At 55.6% G+C, this 17,334-nt stretch overlaps 3 protein-coding genes across 5 annotated transcripts; 2 read left to right on the top strand and 1 right to left on the bottom strand.

The window, feature by feature from the left end:
- The first annotated feature begins 1,870 nt into the window (after positions 1–1,870).
- Positions 1,871–4,828, top strand: VPS37D (VPS37D subunit of ESCRT-I). Of its 2 annotated transcripts, none has more exons than XM_083806208.1 (4): positions 1,871–2,381; positions 3,236–3,418; positions 3,741–3,823; positions 3,987–4,828. In XM_083806208.1, exons 1-4 carry the CDS (start codon positions 2,109–2,111, stop codon positions 4,306–4,308), a joined length of 861 nt encoding a protein of 286 aa, XP_083662334.1. In that variant the 5' UTR covers positions 1,871–2,108; the 3' UTR covers positions 4,309–4,828. The 2 variants fall into 2 exon arrangements, with proteins under 2 accessions (XP_083662334.1, XP_083662333.1); XM_083806207.1 differs by having other exon boundaries at positions 1,893–2,381; positions 3,236–3,407.
- Positions 4,829–10,890: 6,062 nt separating this feature from the next.
- DNAJC30 (DnaJ heat shock protein family (Hsp40) member C30) lies at positions 10,891–12,012 on the bottom strand (the record flags this gene model as incomplete). Its single annotated transcript, XM_083806213.1, has 1 exon — positions 10,891–12,012. One exon carries the CDS (start codon positions 12,010–12,012, stop codon positions 11,386–11,388), a length of 627 nt encoding a protein of 208 aa, XP_083662339.1. The 3' UTR covers positions 10,891–11,385.
- Positions 12,013–12,065: 53 nt separating this feature from the next.
- On the top strand, positions 12,066–17,221 carry BUD23 (BUD23 rRNA methyltransferase and ribosome maturation factor). 2 transcript variants are annotated; one of them, XR_014574212.1, is made up of 12 exons: positions 12,066–12,162; positions 12,239–12,276; positions 12,383–12,478; positions 12,652–12,734; positions 12,833–12,929; positions 13,756–13,852; positions 14,184–14,334; positions 14,831–14,916; positions 15,133–15,178; positions 15,466–15,527; positions 16,602–16,691; positions 16,838–17,221. XR_014574212.1 is itself a non-coding variant. In XM_083806210.1 (12 exons), exons 1-12 carry the CDS (start codon positions 12,115–12,117, stop codon positions 16,890–16,892), a joined length of 849 nt encoding a protein of 282 aa, XP_083662336.1. In that variant the 5' UTR covers positions 12,066–12,114; the 3' UTR covers positions 16,893–17,221. The 2 variants fall into 2 exon arrangements, 1 of the variants encoding a protein (XP_083662336.1); XM_083806210.1 differs by having other exon boundaries at positions 14,184–14,234.
- The last annotated feature ends 113 nt before the right edge of the window (positions 17,222–17,334 follow it).

The following is a 17,334-nucleotide window of genomic DNA, read 5'->3' as shown; positions in this document are numbered from 1 at the left end:
TTCCAGAGAAGTTCTACGTTAGTAAAAAACATAGCTGTAGTGAGAGCCATGCGCTGCTACTGGAGCAGGAATTGCTCTGTCCTGGGGTCAGCCTGGTCAAGGCTAATATTTCCAGAGAAACTATCTGGTGGGAGACAGCATTTAATGCCCACTGCTTGGCCTCAGGTGTATGGTGCTTTCACATTGATGGGCAGCCAAGTTCCACCACACTGCTCTCTCACTCCTTCTCCTCAAAAGAATGGAGGGAGAAAATATAATGAAAAAAGGCAAATGGGTTGAGATAAGGACAGGGAGAACACTCAACAACTACCGTCACAGGCCAAATAGACTCAGCACAGGGAGATTAATGTAACTGATTGCTTATTACTAACAGACTAGAGCAGTGAGAAACTAAAACCAAACTTAAAACACCTTCCCCCCCAACCACAATTTTCTACATCCTCCCCCCAAGTGGGCAGGGAAATGGGGAATGGGGGTTGTGGTCAGTCCATGTGTGTTGGTTTTACCTTGCTGGACAGCTGAACTCCACCACAACCGCTCTCTCAGAAGAAAAGGAGAAGAAAGCATGATGGAAAGAAAAACAATGCTCATGGGTTGAGATAAGGATAATTTAACTAAGTGGAAAAAAAAGGGAAAAAAAGAAAAAGAAAAAAAAAAAAGAAAAATAACAAAGGCCATATGTGGAAGCACAGAAAGAAAGGAAAAAAAAACCTCTCTACTTCCCATCAATGAGTGATGTTTGGCCACATCCTGGGAAGCAGGGCCTCAGTAGGCATAGTGGTTGTTTGAAAGGACAGACGTCTCCATAACAAGAGCCCCCTTTCTCCTTCTCCTTCCACACGTTTTATTGGTGAGTGTGACATCATACAGTATGGAATATCCCTTTGGTCAGTTTAGGTCAGCTGACCTGGTGATCTCCCCTCCCCACGTCTTGCCCACCCCCGGCCTACTGGCTGTGGAAGGTTTGGAGAAGTCTTGATGTTGTGCCAGCACTGGTCAGCAACAGACAGAACATTGGTGTGATATCAGTGCTGTTCTCACTACAAGTGCAGAGCACAGCGCTATAAGGGCTGCTGCAGGGACGGTTAACTCCATCCCCGACAGAATCAGTATACCATGCCTCTTTGTCTCTGCTTCTCCTTCGCAGTCACTCTCTGCCCCTGCTCCACGCGGGGTCCCTCCCACAGGATGCCGTCCTTCCCAAACTGAGCCTGCAGGGGCTGCCCACAGGCAGCAGCTCTTCAAGAACTGCTCCCACATGGCTCCATACCATGGGGGCCATCTGTCAGGAGCAAACTGCTCCAGCACAGGTCCCCCACGGGTGGCAGCTCCCCCCAGGCCCCCTGCTCCTGTGTGGGCTCCTCTCCATGGCTGCAGCTCTGGCCTGGGGCCTGCTCCTGCGGGGGCTCTCCACAGGCCGCGGCCTCCTCCAGGCCACATCCACCTGCTCCAGCGGGGGCTCCTCCACGGGCTGCAGCGTGGAGATCTGCTCCGTGTGGGACCCGTGGGCTGCAGCCTGCTCCACCAGGGGCCTCTCCCCAGGCCGCAGGGGAACTGCTGCTGTGAGCCTGGAGCACCTCCTGCCTCCTGCTGCACTCACCTTGGGGGCTGCAGGGTGTTTTTCACTCCTCTCTCTCCCAGCTGCTGCTGTGTAGCATTTTTTTTCCCTTTCTTAAATCTGCTCTAAGAGGTACAGACAACCTTGCTTATTGGCATGGCTCTAGCCAGTGGCGGGTACCTTTTGGAGATGGCTGAAAATGGCCCTTATCTAACATGGAGCAGCTTCTGGACTCCTCACAGAGGCCATCCCTGCAGCCATCCCCTTTCCACCCCATCTCCCCTCCTCCCCTGCCCCCCTCGCAACAAAATCCTTGCCACATAAACCCAACACAAGGACGCACAGGCAAGGTGCAGTGCAGGGTGCCGACAGCAGGTGCAGCATGCACACAGCGAGGTGCAATGCAACACAGGGTGCACACAGAGGGTGCAGTGCAGGATGCACGTAGCGGGTACAGGAAGCACACAGCGGGGCGCAGGGTGCACAGAGCAGGTGCAGCATACACACGGCGAGGCGCAGTGCAGCGCAGGAAGCACCCAGCGGGCGCAGCATGCCCGCAGCCCAGGACAGCGCGTGGCGGAAGCGCCTCGCTCCCGGCGGCCCCGTTAAGGCGGGCGGGGCGGGGCGGGGCTCCGGGCGTGCGGCTCCCGGTGCCGCGGTCGGCGGCGGACGGCGGCGGGGTCCCGACCGTGCCCGGCCCATGGCCCGGCCCCTGGCGCCCCCCGAGGCCCCGCGCTGCTTCGCGGCGCTGAGCACGGTGCAGCTGCGGGCGTTACTGCAGGACGAGCCCCGGCTGCAGCGCGCCGCCCGCCTCAGCAGGAAGGTAGGGGCTCGGCGGGGCTCGGGGCCGCCGGCAGCACCGTGCGAGGAGCGGGGCTGGGCGGTCCGGACCCCGTCCCTCTTTGGCCGGGCACTGGCCGGCCTGGCGTCCCAGCCGCGCCGCCTCGGTCACGGCGGCCGCGGGGGAAGCTTTGTGCGTGTACCTGCGGCTGCTCCGGTGCTGCTGCTGCCGCCGCCGGGAGTGGGGGGGGGGGGGGGGGGGGGGGGCAGCAGCCGTCGCACCCATCGAAAACCTGAGCGCGGTCAGACCCTCTGCCTCCGCTGCTCTCCCTGTTGAGGCAAAGCTGCGATTGCAGGGGAACGGCAGCAAGGGAGGAAACGGCCGAGGGATGTGCCGCAGCCCTGTGGCAGCTGCTCCCCGCCTGGAGCCCCCCCAGCTGTGCCCCCCCACGCCTGGGTGCCTTCCCCCAGCTCACACCAAGGTGGCCGGAATAATCCAGGGGTGCCCTTCGGCTCCCATGGGTCCTGTGCTGCTTGGCGGGAATGGAGACATTATTTTTAAGTTAATGTAAGCCTGTTGTCACCGTACTTCCCCTTGGCCTGCTCTCTGCTTTCCATGGGTGGAAGATGTGTGTGCAGCAGGAGAGGGTGCCTCTCTCCTGACATCCTCATTAGCTAATGAGGCCTTTCAGGAGCTGTGACTCGCTGCAGAAGGGGGGCTGGGTATGCCAGCTGTGAGCTCTGCTAACCTTCAAGGTATCCTGCCCTGTGCTGTGGATGAGTTTTCCCTAGGACGTGCCCCTTTTGAGACAGAGCAGACGGTGGGGATGGGGGGAGGTTCCATGGCTCAGAGTGGCTCCAGCTGTGCCTCCCGGTGTGAACCCTGCATCCCCGTAGTTTCAGAGTCTGCAGCTGGAGCGGGAGATGTGTTTGGCATCAAACAGTACCCTGGCCAGGGAGAACCTGTCCCTGCGCCCACAGCTGGAGGACGGGAAGGCTTCCTTAGCCATCAAGTACCAGGAGCTACAGGAGATACAAGAAGCGTGCTGGGACAAGCAGCAGCGCCTGGGTGAGTGGAGGGTAAGGCGGAGCTGTGCAGGGCTGGCTGGCATGTCCAGAGAATGCTGCATTAACAGGAAGGCCAGGGTGGGCTCAGCACCCTCAGACATGCATGGGGATATGGCCTGGTTGTGATCAGGAGTGGTGTAAGGTGTAACTGGCGCTCAGCTGCCATGGTAGGATGCAAGCTCTGCTGTGCAGATTGCTCCAGGGATGTGTTTGGGGGCTTTTTGTTGAGGGGGGGAGAGGTCCCCTCATGCTTGGGAGTGGGAAAGACCACAATCCCAGCAGTGGGGACATCTGGGGGGAGGTTTGTTGGCAGCTCCATCCTTTCCTGGCACAGAGACATACCTGGAGAAGTGGAGCCCACAGAGTGCCCTTGGCCAGCTCCAAGCCAAGCTGGATGCCTCCGAGGCAGAGTCAGAGGTGAGTCAGATGAGGCCCCTGTGCTACTGCCCCTTCCTCGCCTGGGGCCTGTGCCCTCCTGTGTGCAGGACCCTGGAGAACAGTCCAGGGGCTCAGCCACCTGGGCTCCCTCCATGGTCCTGCAGCTCTCATTGCTTGACACTGCCCACTGCCTGTCCTGCAGGCACAGATGGAGCAGTTCCTGGCCCAAGACCTGCCCCTTGATGCCTTTCTGGAATCCTTTTGCCAGAGCCGCACACGCTCTCACATCTGCCAGGTGCAGCTGGAGAAACTGCAGGAGCTGCTGCAGAAAGGCAGGGCAGACAGGCACCCTGCAGGCCCCGTGGGGCGCCCAGGTGCCCAAGTCAGCCCAGCGCCAGTCCGCCTTGCCCCGCTGTGGAGCGGAGCAACCCCCAAAGACCTCCATCTCTGCTATCACTTCGTGCCTGCCTGTCTTATCCCCTCAGAGACTGTTGTGCCCTTTGCCATGCCAGCTGTACCTCTGAAACGCCATCTCCCAGCCCTGGAAAAGCAGCCAGCAGCCCCCTGCCCTGACACCCCTATGGGCTTGCCCCTGCGCCTTGTCCGACATGTCCCCCTGCTCAGCCCCCGTCCTTTCTGCGTGCAGCAGCTGCCACGCCACCAGAAGCAGGAGCCACCACACCGGTAACAGAACAGGGGCAGGGCGGTGCCCTGTGGGCTGCATGGTCTTGGCCAGGGAGCACGCAGGGGTGTCCACAAGGCCCTGAGGCTGTGGTAGCTGTCGGGCAGGTACAGGGGGTGGGTACTTGTGGAGAAGGAGCTGCTTGGCTGAGGATGCAGTGGGGTAGCAAGTGTGGCCAGGCAGTAGATGCTGCGCTTGGTGAGCTGTTGGGGGGAAAGATATGTCTGTGTCCACAGCAAGAGGAACAGTGATGGGAGATGGGGGTGGGGGTCAGTAGAGCCCAGGTGGGTTGGAGGAGGCAGGGAAGAGGGCTCAGGAGCTCTGGGCGCCACATGCTTTCTAAATAAAGACTTTTTTCCATGCTCTGTGTTCCCCTGTTGGCCTGTCTGTGAACAGATGTACAGGAGGGGTGGGGAGGAGGTGGCTGTGGGGGTGACACTTGCCAGGTTTGCACAGGCATTGCCCTTGTGCTTGGTCCAGTCCATCGGCATTGTGGGGATGGTGAGGGCTGCCACAGGAAGCAGGAAGTGCAGGTCTCCCCCCAGCCCTGCAGTATTTTTAGTACACACTCCCTATCTACCCTCTTGCACTAGTCCTGGCTCCCCAGAGACTCATCTGGGAGTCTTTCCTTAAACTCATGCAATGGATGGTGAGACAAAGCTGGGAGGAAGCAGGATAGCCCTCAGGCAGCCTACTTGCTCCCTGTACTGGGATGTCTCTTGTGCTGGTGTGTTGATGCTGTTTCTAGCCTTTGATTGGTTTTCAGGCTCTTCTTATGCTTTCAGTCGCTGTCTGGTTGCAGGGGTTTTTGTTTGTTTTCCCCAGCTGTCTATCTACCCTCCAGCTAGGAGGCCCTGTTGTGCAGACAGCTTAGAAATCATACAAAGAAGCACAGGGCTCTGGCTTCAAAGCACCCCAGAATATGGACTGTAGGCTGGCAGTGCTTGATCATCCCCTTCACCATGCAGCTTGCAGAGTCCCATGAGTGCTCCTGCACCCAGGGAGGAGGTGGGCAGTACTGCTACCCTTACCCAGGGTACCCCACCCCATGCTCCAAACCCCAACCCTCACCTGTGGCACTGAGGCCAGTCATCCAGTTTAACCAGTTCAAACAGGTTTAAGACTAAGATAAATCAGGAACCAGCCACCGAAATGAATGCTGTCACTTTATTGGCAGGCCAGAAGACTGTGGTGGCTGGAATATTTGTTGTTTTGCAGAGCACCTCCTTCTTTCCAGGGTCCCACCAAGCTCGGTTTATGTTCATCCCTTCAACAAAGGGTGCCAGGACATGGCTGACTGCTGGTCAGGCTCTGGCTTGCCCCACAACACTAATGTGACCAGGGAAATAAGGGGACTGGGTAGGAGCACATAGGAGGCCAGTTTAACCCTCAGCTTTACTGTAAGGAAGGTTCATGCTACAGATCTCAAGAGGTTGCTATTCCTCCATCCCAGTGCCCTGAGGCCAGTGCCCAGGCTCTGGCCAGAGTCCCTGTGCAGGACACGTTGGCCAAGGGTCCTGGCTGCGGCCTCATTATCCCTCGCTATAGGGTTTGCACTGTCGCTTTCACCCCACAGACCATTATTTGCACCTCCTGCAGCCATGGCAGGATCTGAAGCCACTGAAGCGCAATGTTCCCATACCCAGCTCCCAGAGAAGGGAAAGGGCCCGGAGGCTGCCTTGGGCATGGTGCTGAGTGCCCGGTGCTCTCTTGCAGTACCGCCCATGGCACAGGCAGGGAGGATGTGCACAACCTGTCCTGGAGGACCCTGTTGGCCCAAACCAGCATCTTTTAGAGGGTAATTTTGGTCTTTGCTTCATCCTCCTCACTGTGGCCACTGGCCAAGTCCTCTCCTGGAGCAAGCTCCACGTGGGACCACCTCAAGGCTGTGTCTGGCAGGGGCTCGGATGCAGAGTGTCCTGGAGTTCCCCAGACAGCCATCCAGGCTCCCTCAGGGGCTGCGTGGGAGGCTGCCTGAGATGACTGGGAGCTGTGGGAAAAGCATGGGGATGTGGGCCCAAGTGACGTGCATGTTGAGCTATGAGAGCCGTGAACGTGCACACGAGGGGTGCTGCTGGGCAAGCACAAGGCTTCTCCTTAGGGATCTGGATGCTCACTTGGGAGAGGAAGGCCATCACAGCTCTTCAGGAAAGGCACTTTCAAGAGGAAAACACCCCAAGGAAACGGTACGAGGATAGAGCGTGCCGGAACCCAGATCCAGGCACCTGTGTGGGCCGAATGTCAGTAAAGCTTATAAGCTGTGTCAGTTCCCTGCAAGATGGGACCACAATCAGCACTGGGATGGGCACTAGAGCACATGTGACCATTAATGAGGAGCCAAGCCATCCAAAAAACAGCCAGGCACAAATGGCCAGTCTTTCTACCAAGTCCCTGCCTTGCATGGCTCCCCAGACTGGGCATTCCCAAACAGTGCTGCATGGGTTTATCAGCAGCTCCCGAACAACCTGCCCTAGCCCAAGCAGCTACTGAGTCACCTTACAGTGACTGCCTAATCTGGTCCTATGAGTGTGAATCCTCAAGGTGCGCAGCTACCTCTCCCAGGTCCAGGGAGGCAGAGTGTCTCTATCTTACTGAAGGTAACAGTCCAAAACCACAGTGAGTCAGGAGCCTTTGCTGGGTTGCAGCAGCCCTGGGTGGCTTTCTGTCTGTAGGAGCCCTGCAGCACCCTCGGGTGCTGGCCCCACTCAGTGGGATGACATGGCTAGGCCCTGGCACCCCAGTAGTCCATTACCTTTCTTTATCCAGTGGCCCCCTGGCAGACTCTGGCACAAGATGACTCCCTGCGCTGAGGAGATTCTTCCAAGCCCCAAACCTGGAGCTGGGTCTATCCAGCTTGGGGCCAGGGCAGTGGTCCTGATGGGAAGCACACACAGGGTTAGTGCAATGCACGCCTCTGGGGAGCACAGCACCATCGACTGCCTGCCTCTTGGCTTCCAGAGTACACAGGCAGCGCCTTGCCATTCTGGCAGCTCCAGTCCCTTACGCAAGCAGACCTGGGAGGACAAAGTCCTGCACAGAGCCACAGGATGGGAGCATCGGTAACAGGTAGGAGCTGGCAGAAGCAGCAAGGGTCCTGCTGGGGAGGACGATCCTCCTGTGCCTCTCCTTACTGTGCAGTGACACTTTCACCAGCACCCATGCCCCACGGGGCCACCACCCACCACAAGGCCTTTTGGGGGAGGGTGGAGGGGAGGCGAAGAGGGGATTTGCCTCCACTTGCCCCAGGGAAGAGGGAAGAGCTGCTACTGTGTGTGGAATGTGCCCCCACATTCATTCCTGTGCCAAACTGGGGAAAGGTGGTCTGGAGTGCAGGCCCTGCTGGCTGCGTGGCCTCTCTGCTCCCCCCAGCCAGGTGGGTGAGCAGCAGCCCCAGCCTGGGAGGGACAGGAGACCAGGCAGAGAAGGGCTACCCCTGTCAGCCTCCCAGAGACCTTTTGAGCCACAACCCTGCTCCACTGGAGGATAAAAAGCAGGACTGGGCTGGCCAGCAAGTGGCATAGCCACAACAAACTGCCCCAGCTGGGCCTCCCTGCACAGCAGGTGCCGAGCTGGCAGCAGGGCTGTTAATAGGGAACTCCATTAACAGAGGAGTTGCCGCAGGGGATGCTGCTGATGGGAAGGGAAGCTGCCTCACCCGTCCCTATATCTGCAGGTGCTGCCAACCATGCAGCCCTTCCCCAGGACCTTTCACTGGGGCTCAGCAGCAGCAGGGCTAGGGTAGAGCTCTGCGCAGCAACTCCAGGGCAGGTGAGCATTGGGGCTGTCCCCTTGGTGCTGTTCAGTACCCTGCTCACACAGCCTGCTCCTCTCTGGGCAATGCCCTGACCTTGCAAGGTCTCAGGTGGTGGCAGGCTTAATCCAGACTTATCTCAGTTTACCTGGAGCTTTCATTCAACTTAGTGTAGCAACAGCTAAACTCTGCTTTTGTCCTGTTTCCTCCCCTTTTCCACCTTGAGCTTCTGATGTTGGCAACTCACACAATCCCTTGCCATTACACCACTGCTGTCACAGTTAGATACTGATGGATTTCCTCTGGCACTCATGGCACAGGTACCCCACAAGGACTGTGCTCACTTGGCTAATGGAAAACCAATTGCCCCTGGCAGCTTTCCATTAGGGAAACAGCTTGGGAAAGAGGAGAAATATTAAACATGATGACAGTATTAACACAAGACAATGAAGGTGTAGAAACTTCATGTGCTAGGAGGTGGCAGTAGGTCTGTGAATCTGGACTACCTCCAGCCAGTATGTGCCTGATCCAAAATCCCTCCTGGAGCAGCAGAGCACTCAGGCCCAACCAGCATGGAGGTGGTGATCTGGAGATCAGTGTCCTGGTTTCAGCTAGGATAGAGTTAATTTTCTTCTTAGTAGCTGGTATAGCACTGCATCCTGGACTTCTGAGAATAATGTTGATAACACATCAATGTTTTAGCTGTTGCTGAGCAGTACTTACACCGAGTCAAGGACTTGCCTGCTTCTCATACTACCCTGCCAGCGAGGAGGCTGTGGGTGCACAAGAAGCTGGGATGGGTCACAACCAGGACAGCCAAAAGGGTATTTCATAACTTACAGCGTCATGCTGAACCATAAAGCTAGGGGACTGCTTGGGGAATGGCTGGGCATCAGCAGATGGTGAGCAATTGAATTGTGCATCATTTGGTGATTTGTTGTTGTTGTTGTTGATTACTGTTTATTGTTTTTGTTTGTTTTTTCTCTATTAAACTGTCTTTATTTCAGCCCATGAGTTTTTGGTCTTTTCTTACACTGCCCAAGCCACTCACAGTTAGGGACATAGATTAGCTCAGCTTTGGTGTCTGGATACTTCACCCTCCAATTTCAGACACAAGCACCAGGCACAGAGCAGGAGAGCCAGATGGCTTATAGAAGTGCTTCTCTACCCCCAGCGTTAAGCAGGGAGCACACTGACTAGTCTCAGTTCCTCCTGTTCTGTGCAGCACCAACCCACTCCCTGCCTTCAAGTCAGTTCATGGCTGGATACAGGGCTTGACTGCAGGAACAGCCCACAGCCCTGGGCCTCGGCACTATACACAAAGATCAATCTTGAAGACAAGTATTTGGCAGGGCTGCCTTGAAAACCTTACAACCCATGATACCAGGAACTAGAGATGTATTCCTGTACAGTACCCACTGCTTCGCATGGCTGTTGCCAAGCTCTTCCAGCCTGCAAGAGACTGGCCAAACTCTGACTGGGAAACAGCCTCTGGTCTTTCAAGAAACTTGCCTTACAGCACAAAAATGCATCAGTGATGGCACTCGCCACAGCTCTAGAGGCTTTCTGTTCATAACCAATTTTGAACACCAAGCTCCCTCTGCCCTTCACATGTTGATGTTTCAGGACTATTATCCCACATAGAGGGGGTGGAACAACAACCAAAGAGGATCCTGGAAAGCCCTCTATGTGCTCCCAGGCTGAATTTCTCCAAACACGCAGCACTTTTGAGCGCCTGCAGTTGGAATTAGTAAAATTATTTCCAGAAGAGGCAGAAAACTCTCCTATAGCAGCATATATCCTGCACTGGTACACATTACACTCTGACATGCTACTGCGTAAGGCTCAGTTCAGTATCACGGAACTCCACAGCTGGAAAATGTTAGGCATTCTCCTTTCACAAGTTTATATTGGAAGAAAACATAACCCGGGGTCACTGCAGTGAGACGGGAGGGTTCAGCTTCTGCACAGAAGGTGCAGCCAAGCCCACCAAATATAGTGCAAAGCAATGCAGACAATACCTTTGGCATGCTAAGCATTGCAATACCATGCTATAGCAAACTTCATTCTCTTCAAATAGTACAGGGGAAACTTGCACCAAAGGAAACACAGAAGCTCCTAGAGACAATCTTTCCTAAAACATTCATTTCCTAAACATTTCCTAAAATGTTCCTAAAACACTCTGTACTTAAATAGGTAAATACTCTTCTGTGCAAATGATGCTTAGACACATGCAAAACACAAGTAACACCACTCGGTGTCCAGAAGCGTACCGCTCCAACCATAAAGGCCTATATGAGATAGTCTTGTGCAAAGTTCCTAGCAAGCCCTAGACAGGACAGACTGTTCTGAATACCAAAGTATTTTGGGCAGCATCTCTAGGTGGTGTCACATGCTGACTAGGACATGGTTTCATTCTTGTAGGACCAGGTTTCATTCTTGTAAGGCTGCTGAAGCTGAAATTTCTGTAGTCGCCACAGAGTGAGGCAAATCCTGAATGGAGACAAAGGCAACGATGAAGTCTGGAAACCAATGCTCCCAAAACGCCCCAAATATATAGTAAGAAGTGTGAAAGCATAGAGGTGGCTAGTTTCAGATTAACGGAAAACCACAGGGAGTCATTAGTCAGCATTGGCAAGAGCACCCCCTACAAACACACACAGCACACAAACACCATTGTCAATCATTTAATCTCCACTGCGGCTCAAGAGAAGACACGTGGTTCCCACCAGGGTCAAAGAGCAGCACTGATGGTGGAGACATGTCAGAGTCCACAAACCAAGGTCCACGAACCCATCAGGCACAACATCTGCAGGTCATACTGGCAGAAGGGGCACGCTGCAACCTATCGAGAAGGGCCCACATGTGATACCCAGTGGTCATACAGTATCTGCAGGTCACACTTGCAGAGGTAACACATCACAGCCACGTACTGTGGCCATGCACTGTCTCTAAAGATCACGGCAAAGGGGACAGGTCACAGTCTGAGGAGCTGAGCCCACATACAGTGCCTGCTGGTCGCACACTATCTCTGAAGACCGCACTGGCAGAAGGGCCACGTCATGGCCTGAGGAGCTGAGCCCAGGCATGACGTGGGTGCAGGGGCCATGCCCACCAGTGAGCTCCGTTGTCCTGTTGCAGCGGTGAAGCTGGGCTGGTGCCCACACGTTACTTGAGGCCGTAGAGCAGAACGACGCCCAAGAAAAACAGGAGCCCGACCGAGAGGTCAGAGACGAGTTGGAAGCGGCCTTGGGCCGCGGCCTCCTCCCGGCGGAGGCGCAGCTGCTCCCGCCGCGCCCGCAGCGCCCGCTCCCGCTCCAGCTGCTCCCCGTAGTGCGCGCGGTAGAAGGCGTCGAAGTCGAAGGGCGGCGGGACGGGCCCGCGGGGGGAGCCGGAGGCGGCGGCGCGGGCGGGCGGGGGCTTGGGGGCGGGCGGGCGGCCCGAGGGCTTGGGGGCGCCGCGCACGTCCTCGCGGCTGAGGACGCCGCGGTCGTACTTGCGGCGCAGCGCGGCGCTGCCCAGCACCAGGTAGGCCTCGCTGACGGCGGCGAAGCGCTCGGCGGCGGCAGCGCTGCCCGCGTTGCGGTCGGGGTGGTACCGGAACGACTGCTCGTAGTACGCCGTCTTGATCTGCGCCTGCGTCGCCGTGGGCGGGACGCCCAGCACCTCGTACAGGTCGCGGCGCGGACCTGAGGCCTCGCCGCATCCCCGGTGCCCGGCGCGGCCCGGCGCCAGGCCGAGGCCCGGCGCGGCGAGCAGGAGGCGCCGCAGGCGACCGAGCGCCGCCGGCTCCATCGGGCCCCGCCGTCTCAGCGCCCGCGCGCCGCCATCTTGGGTGCGGCGCGCTCTGCGCCGGCGCTTCGCGGTGACGTCGGGGCGGTGACGGCGCGCGGCAGCATGGCGGCCGGCGGGCGGCGGCCCGAGCACCGTGGGCCGCCCGAGCTGGTGAGGCGGCGGGGCCGGGGCCGGGGCCGGGGCCGGGGCCGGGCCTCACGCCTCCCTCTCCCTTCTCTCGTTGCAGTTCTACGATGAGGTGGAGGCGCGGAAGTACACGCAGAAGTACGGCGGGGCGGGCTGGGCTGGGCTGGGCTGAGGGAGCGGCTGCGGGGCCCGGGCCCGGGCCTGGCGCGCCCCTTCCTGAGCCCTCCTTTGCCCTGCTTTGTAGCTCCCGGGTGAGGGAGATCCAGGCGCAGATGTCGGAGCGGGCCGTGGAGCTGCTGGGGCTGCCCGAGGACCGGCCATGCCTCCTCCTGGACGTGGGGTGAGCGGGGCCCAGCGGCGGGGCGCAGCACGCAGGCCTGCGGGGATTCAGCCCGGCATGGCGCTGGTGTCTGCTGCAGACTAACAGAGGGGGATATCGCTGTTGGGCGGTGGCTATCCTAGAGCGTTGTCTGGCAAGGCCTGTGATCTGTTACCACCCCTTCCTCCCTTCAGCTGCGGCTCTGGGCTGAGCGGGGATTTTATCTCTGAAGAGGGGCACTACTGGATTGGCATGGACATTAGCCCTGCAATGTTGGGTGAGTGGTCTCTCCTCCCCTTTAGCGCTCACTTCACCTCAGAGGTGATTGCTGAAGTCGTGAACTTGGTACTATGAGCTGTCCTCTGTTCTGTGCAGATGTGGCTGTGGAGAGAGAGGTGGAAGGAGACCTTCTTCTTGCAGATGTGGGTCACGGCATTCCCTTCAGGCCTGGCATGTTTGATGGCTGTATCAGGTGAGTTTGTGCACCTAACCAAGCTCTCTTGATACTCTGCATAACTACGTATTTTGTACTGTATACATGGTCTGCTTATGTTGCATGACAGTTGACTGTGACTGTCCTTATCTGTCACTCTGTTTGCTCCATGCCAACTTGACTCCAGCTCTCTGGGACAAGCTGCTGAGATTCCAGATTGTAGAAGCAGCAGTTTCCCAAGAGATGCTTGTCTGTGTTTTGTGGTAGTGAGCTGGGAAGATTATTGAAATAAATAAAGTGAAGGTGGAGATAACATCAGGAGAGTTGAGACATGGACCTAGGATGAAAACCTAAAGTATTCCTGTGACATTGACCTAGGGATTGACCTCACAGCTGAACTTGATGGTTGATTTTGAGGTGAAGGGGAAAGAAATACTTTTCTTAGAGAATACCTCATAAAGGTACTGGACAGGAGCAGGGGCTGTCTGTTAGTGATCTGAATCAGTTTGGGATTGCTCATTGTCAAAACCTGTATGGCAGCTTGTGGGCTATGCAAGGGCCCCAACCAAGCATTGAATTATTTGAGCACCTGGCCTGGGGGAGATGTCTGGTGTTTTTGTTGTGCTTGAATAAGCTTGAATAACTGCTGTGCTATGTTGGGTTGTGGCATAGCTTAGGGAGTCTCAAGAGGGATTCCTGTAGTGTCTTGGCTGCAAAGTGGAAGGCAAAGTTACATGGGGAAAACTAATTAGTTTCCCTGATGCCTAACACATGTTTAACAGTGAAAGGAATCTCAAAGGGAGGTTATGGGCTCTGCTAAAGAATTGATGGCTCGGTGTCTTGAGGGTCTTGTTCTCTTTCTCAGTATTTCCGCAGTGCAGTGGCTTTGTAATGCTGATAAGAAGTCGCACAGTCCTCCAAAACGCCTTTATCAATTCTTCTCAACTCTTTATACCGCCTTGGTAAGTGTCAGGCTCTCTCATTCAGGCCTCTGTCTATTTTTGTGTCCTCACTGGTGCCTTTTAGGAAGACTTTTTAAGTAAATGCTACTGAAATATAAGACTAGCAGGAGCACCTATTTCCTGTCTGCATTCCTTTTTGCATGGTGCCCTGTGTTTCTGTAATCCCTGCTGTTAGCTTCATGCCCTGCTGTGCTGCGGAGAAGCTGACTGCAGTCTGAGCAGCTCTGCTGGGAGAGTTCTCTAGGAGGTTTTAGGAGTTGGGGGCTAGGGACTGGGTGACCAGAGGGGAACCCTGTCTTAACAGGGTTGTGATTGACTTTATTTCCCATAGGCCCAAGGATCCCGAGCCGTCCTGCAGCTGTACCCTGAGAATTCAGAACAGGTACAAGATACCACTTGGTGGGGAAGAGGAACAGGCAGAGCAAGGCAGAAAACCTGTGTGCTGTTTGAGGCTTTGAATGCATGGTATTGCCCCACATCAGGTCTGTGTTTCTGTCCTTCCTGCCATCCATAAAGCTCTGCAAGAGCCAGGAAAAAAACCAACAATAAGGAGAAAGCCATACGCAATTTCTGCTGCTTCACAGTTTGTTTTGGGCTGTGCCTTAAAATCAAAGAAATTGACAGGACTTGATTTAAATGGGCTGTGCTGGATTTTTGCCTATGTGACTGGGTTTGAAGACTGGGCTGTACTTGTCAGCACTGTACTGTAATTCCCAAGGGCTGGAAAATCCAGCCTTGTATACCTCTCCTGGAGAGTTTGCTGCTCCACTGAATGCAGGCAAGGTGGAGGAGCAGGGAGAACAAAAAATACAGCAGGCTGCTGCCTGGATGGAACTGCAGAGCTTGGGGCTTGGTGTAGGGTTTAATAGAAGCAGGGTTGACCCATCTTGTGCATACACAGTTAGCTGTGACTGAGTCTAGAAGTCCCTTGGGCTTTGCTTGTGGGTGAATGACATTTGCATGTGCTTATTTTTCCAGCTGGAGCTCATCACGGCCCAAGCCATGAGAGCTGGCTTTACTGGGGGAATGGTGGTAGATTACCCCAACAGCGCCAAAGCCAAGAAGTGAGTCCTATGTTTCTGTGAATGGGCCATGTGTCGGGTGAGGCATAGCCTCAGCAGTGATTTTTACAAGCTGTTTTTCTCTTTTCCACGATTCAATCCTGGGCAGAGGTGACAGTTTAGATCTGACTCTATAATAGAAGATCCCAGTCTTGCTTGGGGACTGGGAATCACATGCTGAATCTCAGCTTCATGTTCCTCATACTCTTTTCCCTTCAGGTTCTTCCTCTGCCTCTTTGTTGGGGCTTCTGGCACGTTACCAAAGGTGAGGAACTCCGCCTAGCAGCAGAAATGCCTTCCTGGCTGCTGGGTTATGTGGAAGAGCTGTGGGTGAGCAGGAGTCACACCAGCCAACTGCATATGCAGATGTGGCTTCACTCTTTATGTTTCTTTGTTCTCGTCTGGTTTCTGTGCCACAGTTTCTGGGAGATCAGTTTACTCCTGTCCCAGTCCCTCCCCTTATAGAGCACTGTGTTTCCCTTAATTCATTTAGATGGCAGTGACCACTAGCTCTGTCTGCACCAGGTGAAAGTTCCTAATTTTGCTTTTCAGGGCCTTGGTACTGAGTGTGCTGACGGAGAAGAGATACACCAGGCAAAGTTCACCAGTGTGAGGTATTGTATGTGGGGTGCAGTTTCAAGTCCTCCCCAGTTTCAGGGGATGTAAGTGCTCAGTTTTGCTGATCGAGGACCACAGTGCTGCTGTGTGTGAAGTGGTGGGAGGGAAGGGACTGGGGGTACTGGGAAGACCGCTGGCAGCCCAGATGGGCACTGCTTTATCTTACTGAAGGGCTCCAGACACAGGGAATGTAACAGGTTGGTTTGACTAGAGGGCTTTGCTATGGCATCAGGGAGCTGCTGTTGATGCTCACCCTGGAACTTCAGCTGAGCATTCAGATTGAGGTGTGCTTTCTGTCCAGCACTCAGCTCTTCAGCTCAGCACTGTAGCATAGGTTAGTGGTGGTGGAAGGGAGGTTGTTTACAGTTCTGGTTATGTCAAACATTTTATTTTTTTTTGGCGGGGACGCGGGCTGCTGTGCTTGAAACCTGGTGTTCCCTTCCATCCTCTGTCAAGTTCTTTGCTGTCTGACTGTGTGCAGCTGTGCCCTGTGTGGTTTCTCCTGCTGGCAAGGTCTCCTCCTATAGTAGTGGTGCAGGGAGGAGCCCCCCCCCTGCAGCCAGTGGGAGAGACAGAGAATAAAAAACAGAGGAAAATCGTCATGGCTGCCAGCAGCTGGTGGCTGCCATGTTTTCCTGCCTCTTACACTGCTGTGCTCTGCTCACTTAGTCCAGGGGGTACTTCATCTTGGAAGGCAATAGCAGAACTGGCAACTTGTTGGGAAGCCAGAGGCTTTGTCTGCTTTGTTCAGAGTAGAACAGACAAGGGGAAGGTGGCTGTGCTTAAGCACGCTGCTGGTATGTCAGATGTGGCACAGGGGAGTGCTGGTCTGCTGCAGCCTGTGGAGGGTAGGTGTCCCTTGGCTCAAAGCTGTGGTTGGTGGCAGCCTCCCTCCTCCTGTGTGTCTGGAGCTGGACTGTGTGGGCCTTGTCCACAGTGCTCCTGAGCCTCTTTTATCCCTGGGGAGTGGGAAGGCACCCGTTGTTTTTATGAGGCATGCCTAGGTCTGGGCGGAAATCTTCCAGGGCACAAAAGAGTTCCTCCCCAGCTGCTGTCTGCTGTCTCTGTAGGACACGGTTCAGAAACACCAAGGGCAAGTCTGTGAAGAAAAGCCGGGACTGGATTCTTGAGAAGAAAGAGCGCAGGCGACGACAGGGCAAGTAAGTTTAGCTGGGTCCTGCCTCTGCTGAGGTTGACTGTGCTACGCTGGCTTGCTGTCTGTCACCCATTCAAACTCCTGCCATGAACTAGCTTCCCTTCCCCTCCCTGTGTGTCACACTGAGTTGCTCTCTGCTTTTCTTCACAGGGAGGTACGAGCAGACACAAAATACACAGGTCGAAAGCGCCGACCTCACTTCTGAATTGCTGTGGACACTGCTGACGTGGAAGATGGTGTGTTGGCCTCTCCAGTCAGCCTCCTGTGAATGGCACAGATGGGCACCCCAGGCCTGGGACTTGTTGGAACAGGTCACTGGGGCTCTTGCAGGTGTAGACTGGCTCAGGTGCAGCCAAACTGCCAACTGCAAAGCTGCCACACCTGTTTTCTCTGAAGGCAGAGTGGCACAGAGTTCTGTCCGATTGGTGTCTGCCATGCCATTGCTTATCTTCCCGATGGGGCAGTGAGCCATCTGGAGCTCCAGGTGAGCCAGAACATTATATCCAGCTTCTTCACTAAACAGTCAACAAGTAAGAAGTGTTGCTGGTCTCCTGTGTTGTGTCCTCAGTGCAGGAGAGCTGAGGTGGAAAACAGGTTTCCTGCCAGCTTCCCCTCTGCCTGCAGGCAGGTAGCCAGGCAGTATAAAG

The sequence above is a fragment of the Anser anser genome, assembly GCF_964211835.1.
Source record: "Anser anser genome assembly, chromosome: 20".
NCBI lineage: Eukaryota > Metazoa > Chordata > Aves > Anseriformes > Anatidae > Anser > Anser anser.
Note: the sequence above shows the minus strand (reverse complement) of the source record. Positions and strands in the feature narration are given on the sequence as shown.

What these genes read in the sequence shown, in the direction of transcription:
- VPS37D (XM_083806207.1), top strand. Translation starts at nt 2,109, where the DNA reads ATGCCCGCAGCCCAGGACAGCGCGTGGCGGAAGCGCCTCGCTCCCGGC. An exon ending in GGACAAGCAGCAGCGCCTGG is followed by an intron (nt 3,408 to 3,740) that starts GTGAGTGGAGGG and finishes TTCCTGGCACAG; the next exon opens with AGACATACCTGGAGAAGTGG. An exon ending in CCTCCGAGGCAGAGTCAGAG is followed by an intron (nt 3,824 to 3,986) that starts GTGAGTCAGATG and finishes CCTGTCCTGCAG; the next exon opens with GCACAGATGGAGCAGTTCCT.
- BUD23 (XM_083806210.1), top strand. Translation starts at nt 12,115, where the DNA reads ATGGCGGCCGGCGGGCGGCGGCCCGAGCACCGTGGGCCGCCCGAGCTG. An exon ending in ACCGTGGGCCGCCCGAGCTG is followed by an intron (nt 12,163 to 12,238) that starts GTGAGGCGGCGG and finishes CTCTCGTTGCAG; the next exon opens with TTCTACGATGAGGTGGAGGC. An exon ending in CATTAGCCCTGCAATGTTGG is followed by an intron (nt 12,735 to 12,832) that starts GTGAGTGGTCTC and finishes TGTTCTGTGCAG; the next exon opens with ATGTGGCTGTGGAGAGAGAG.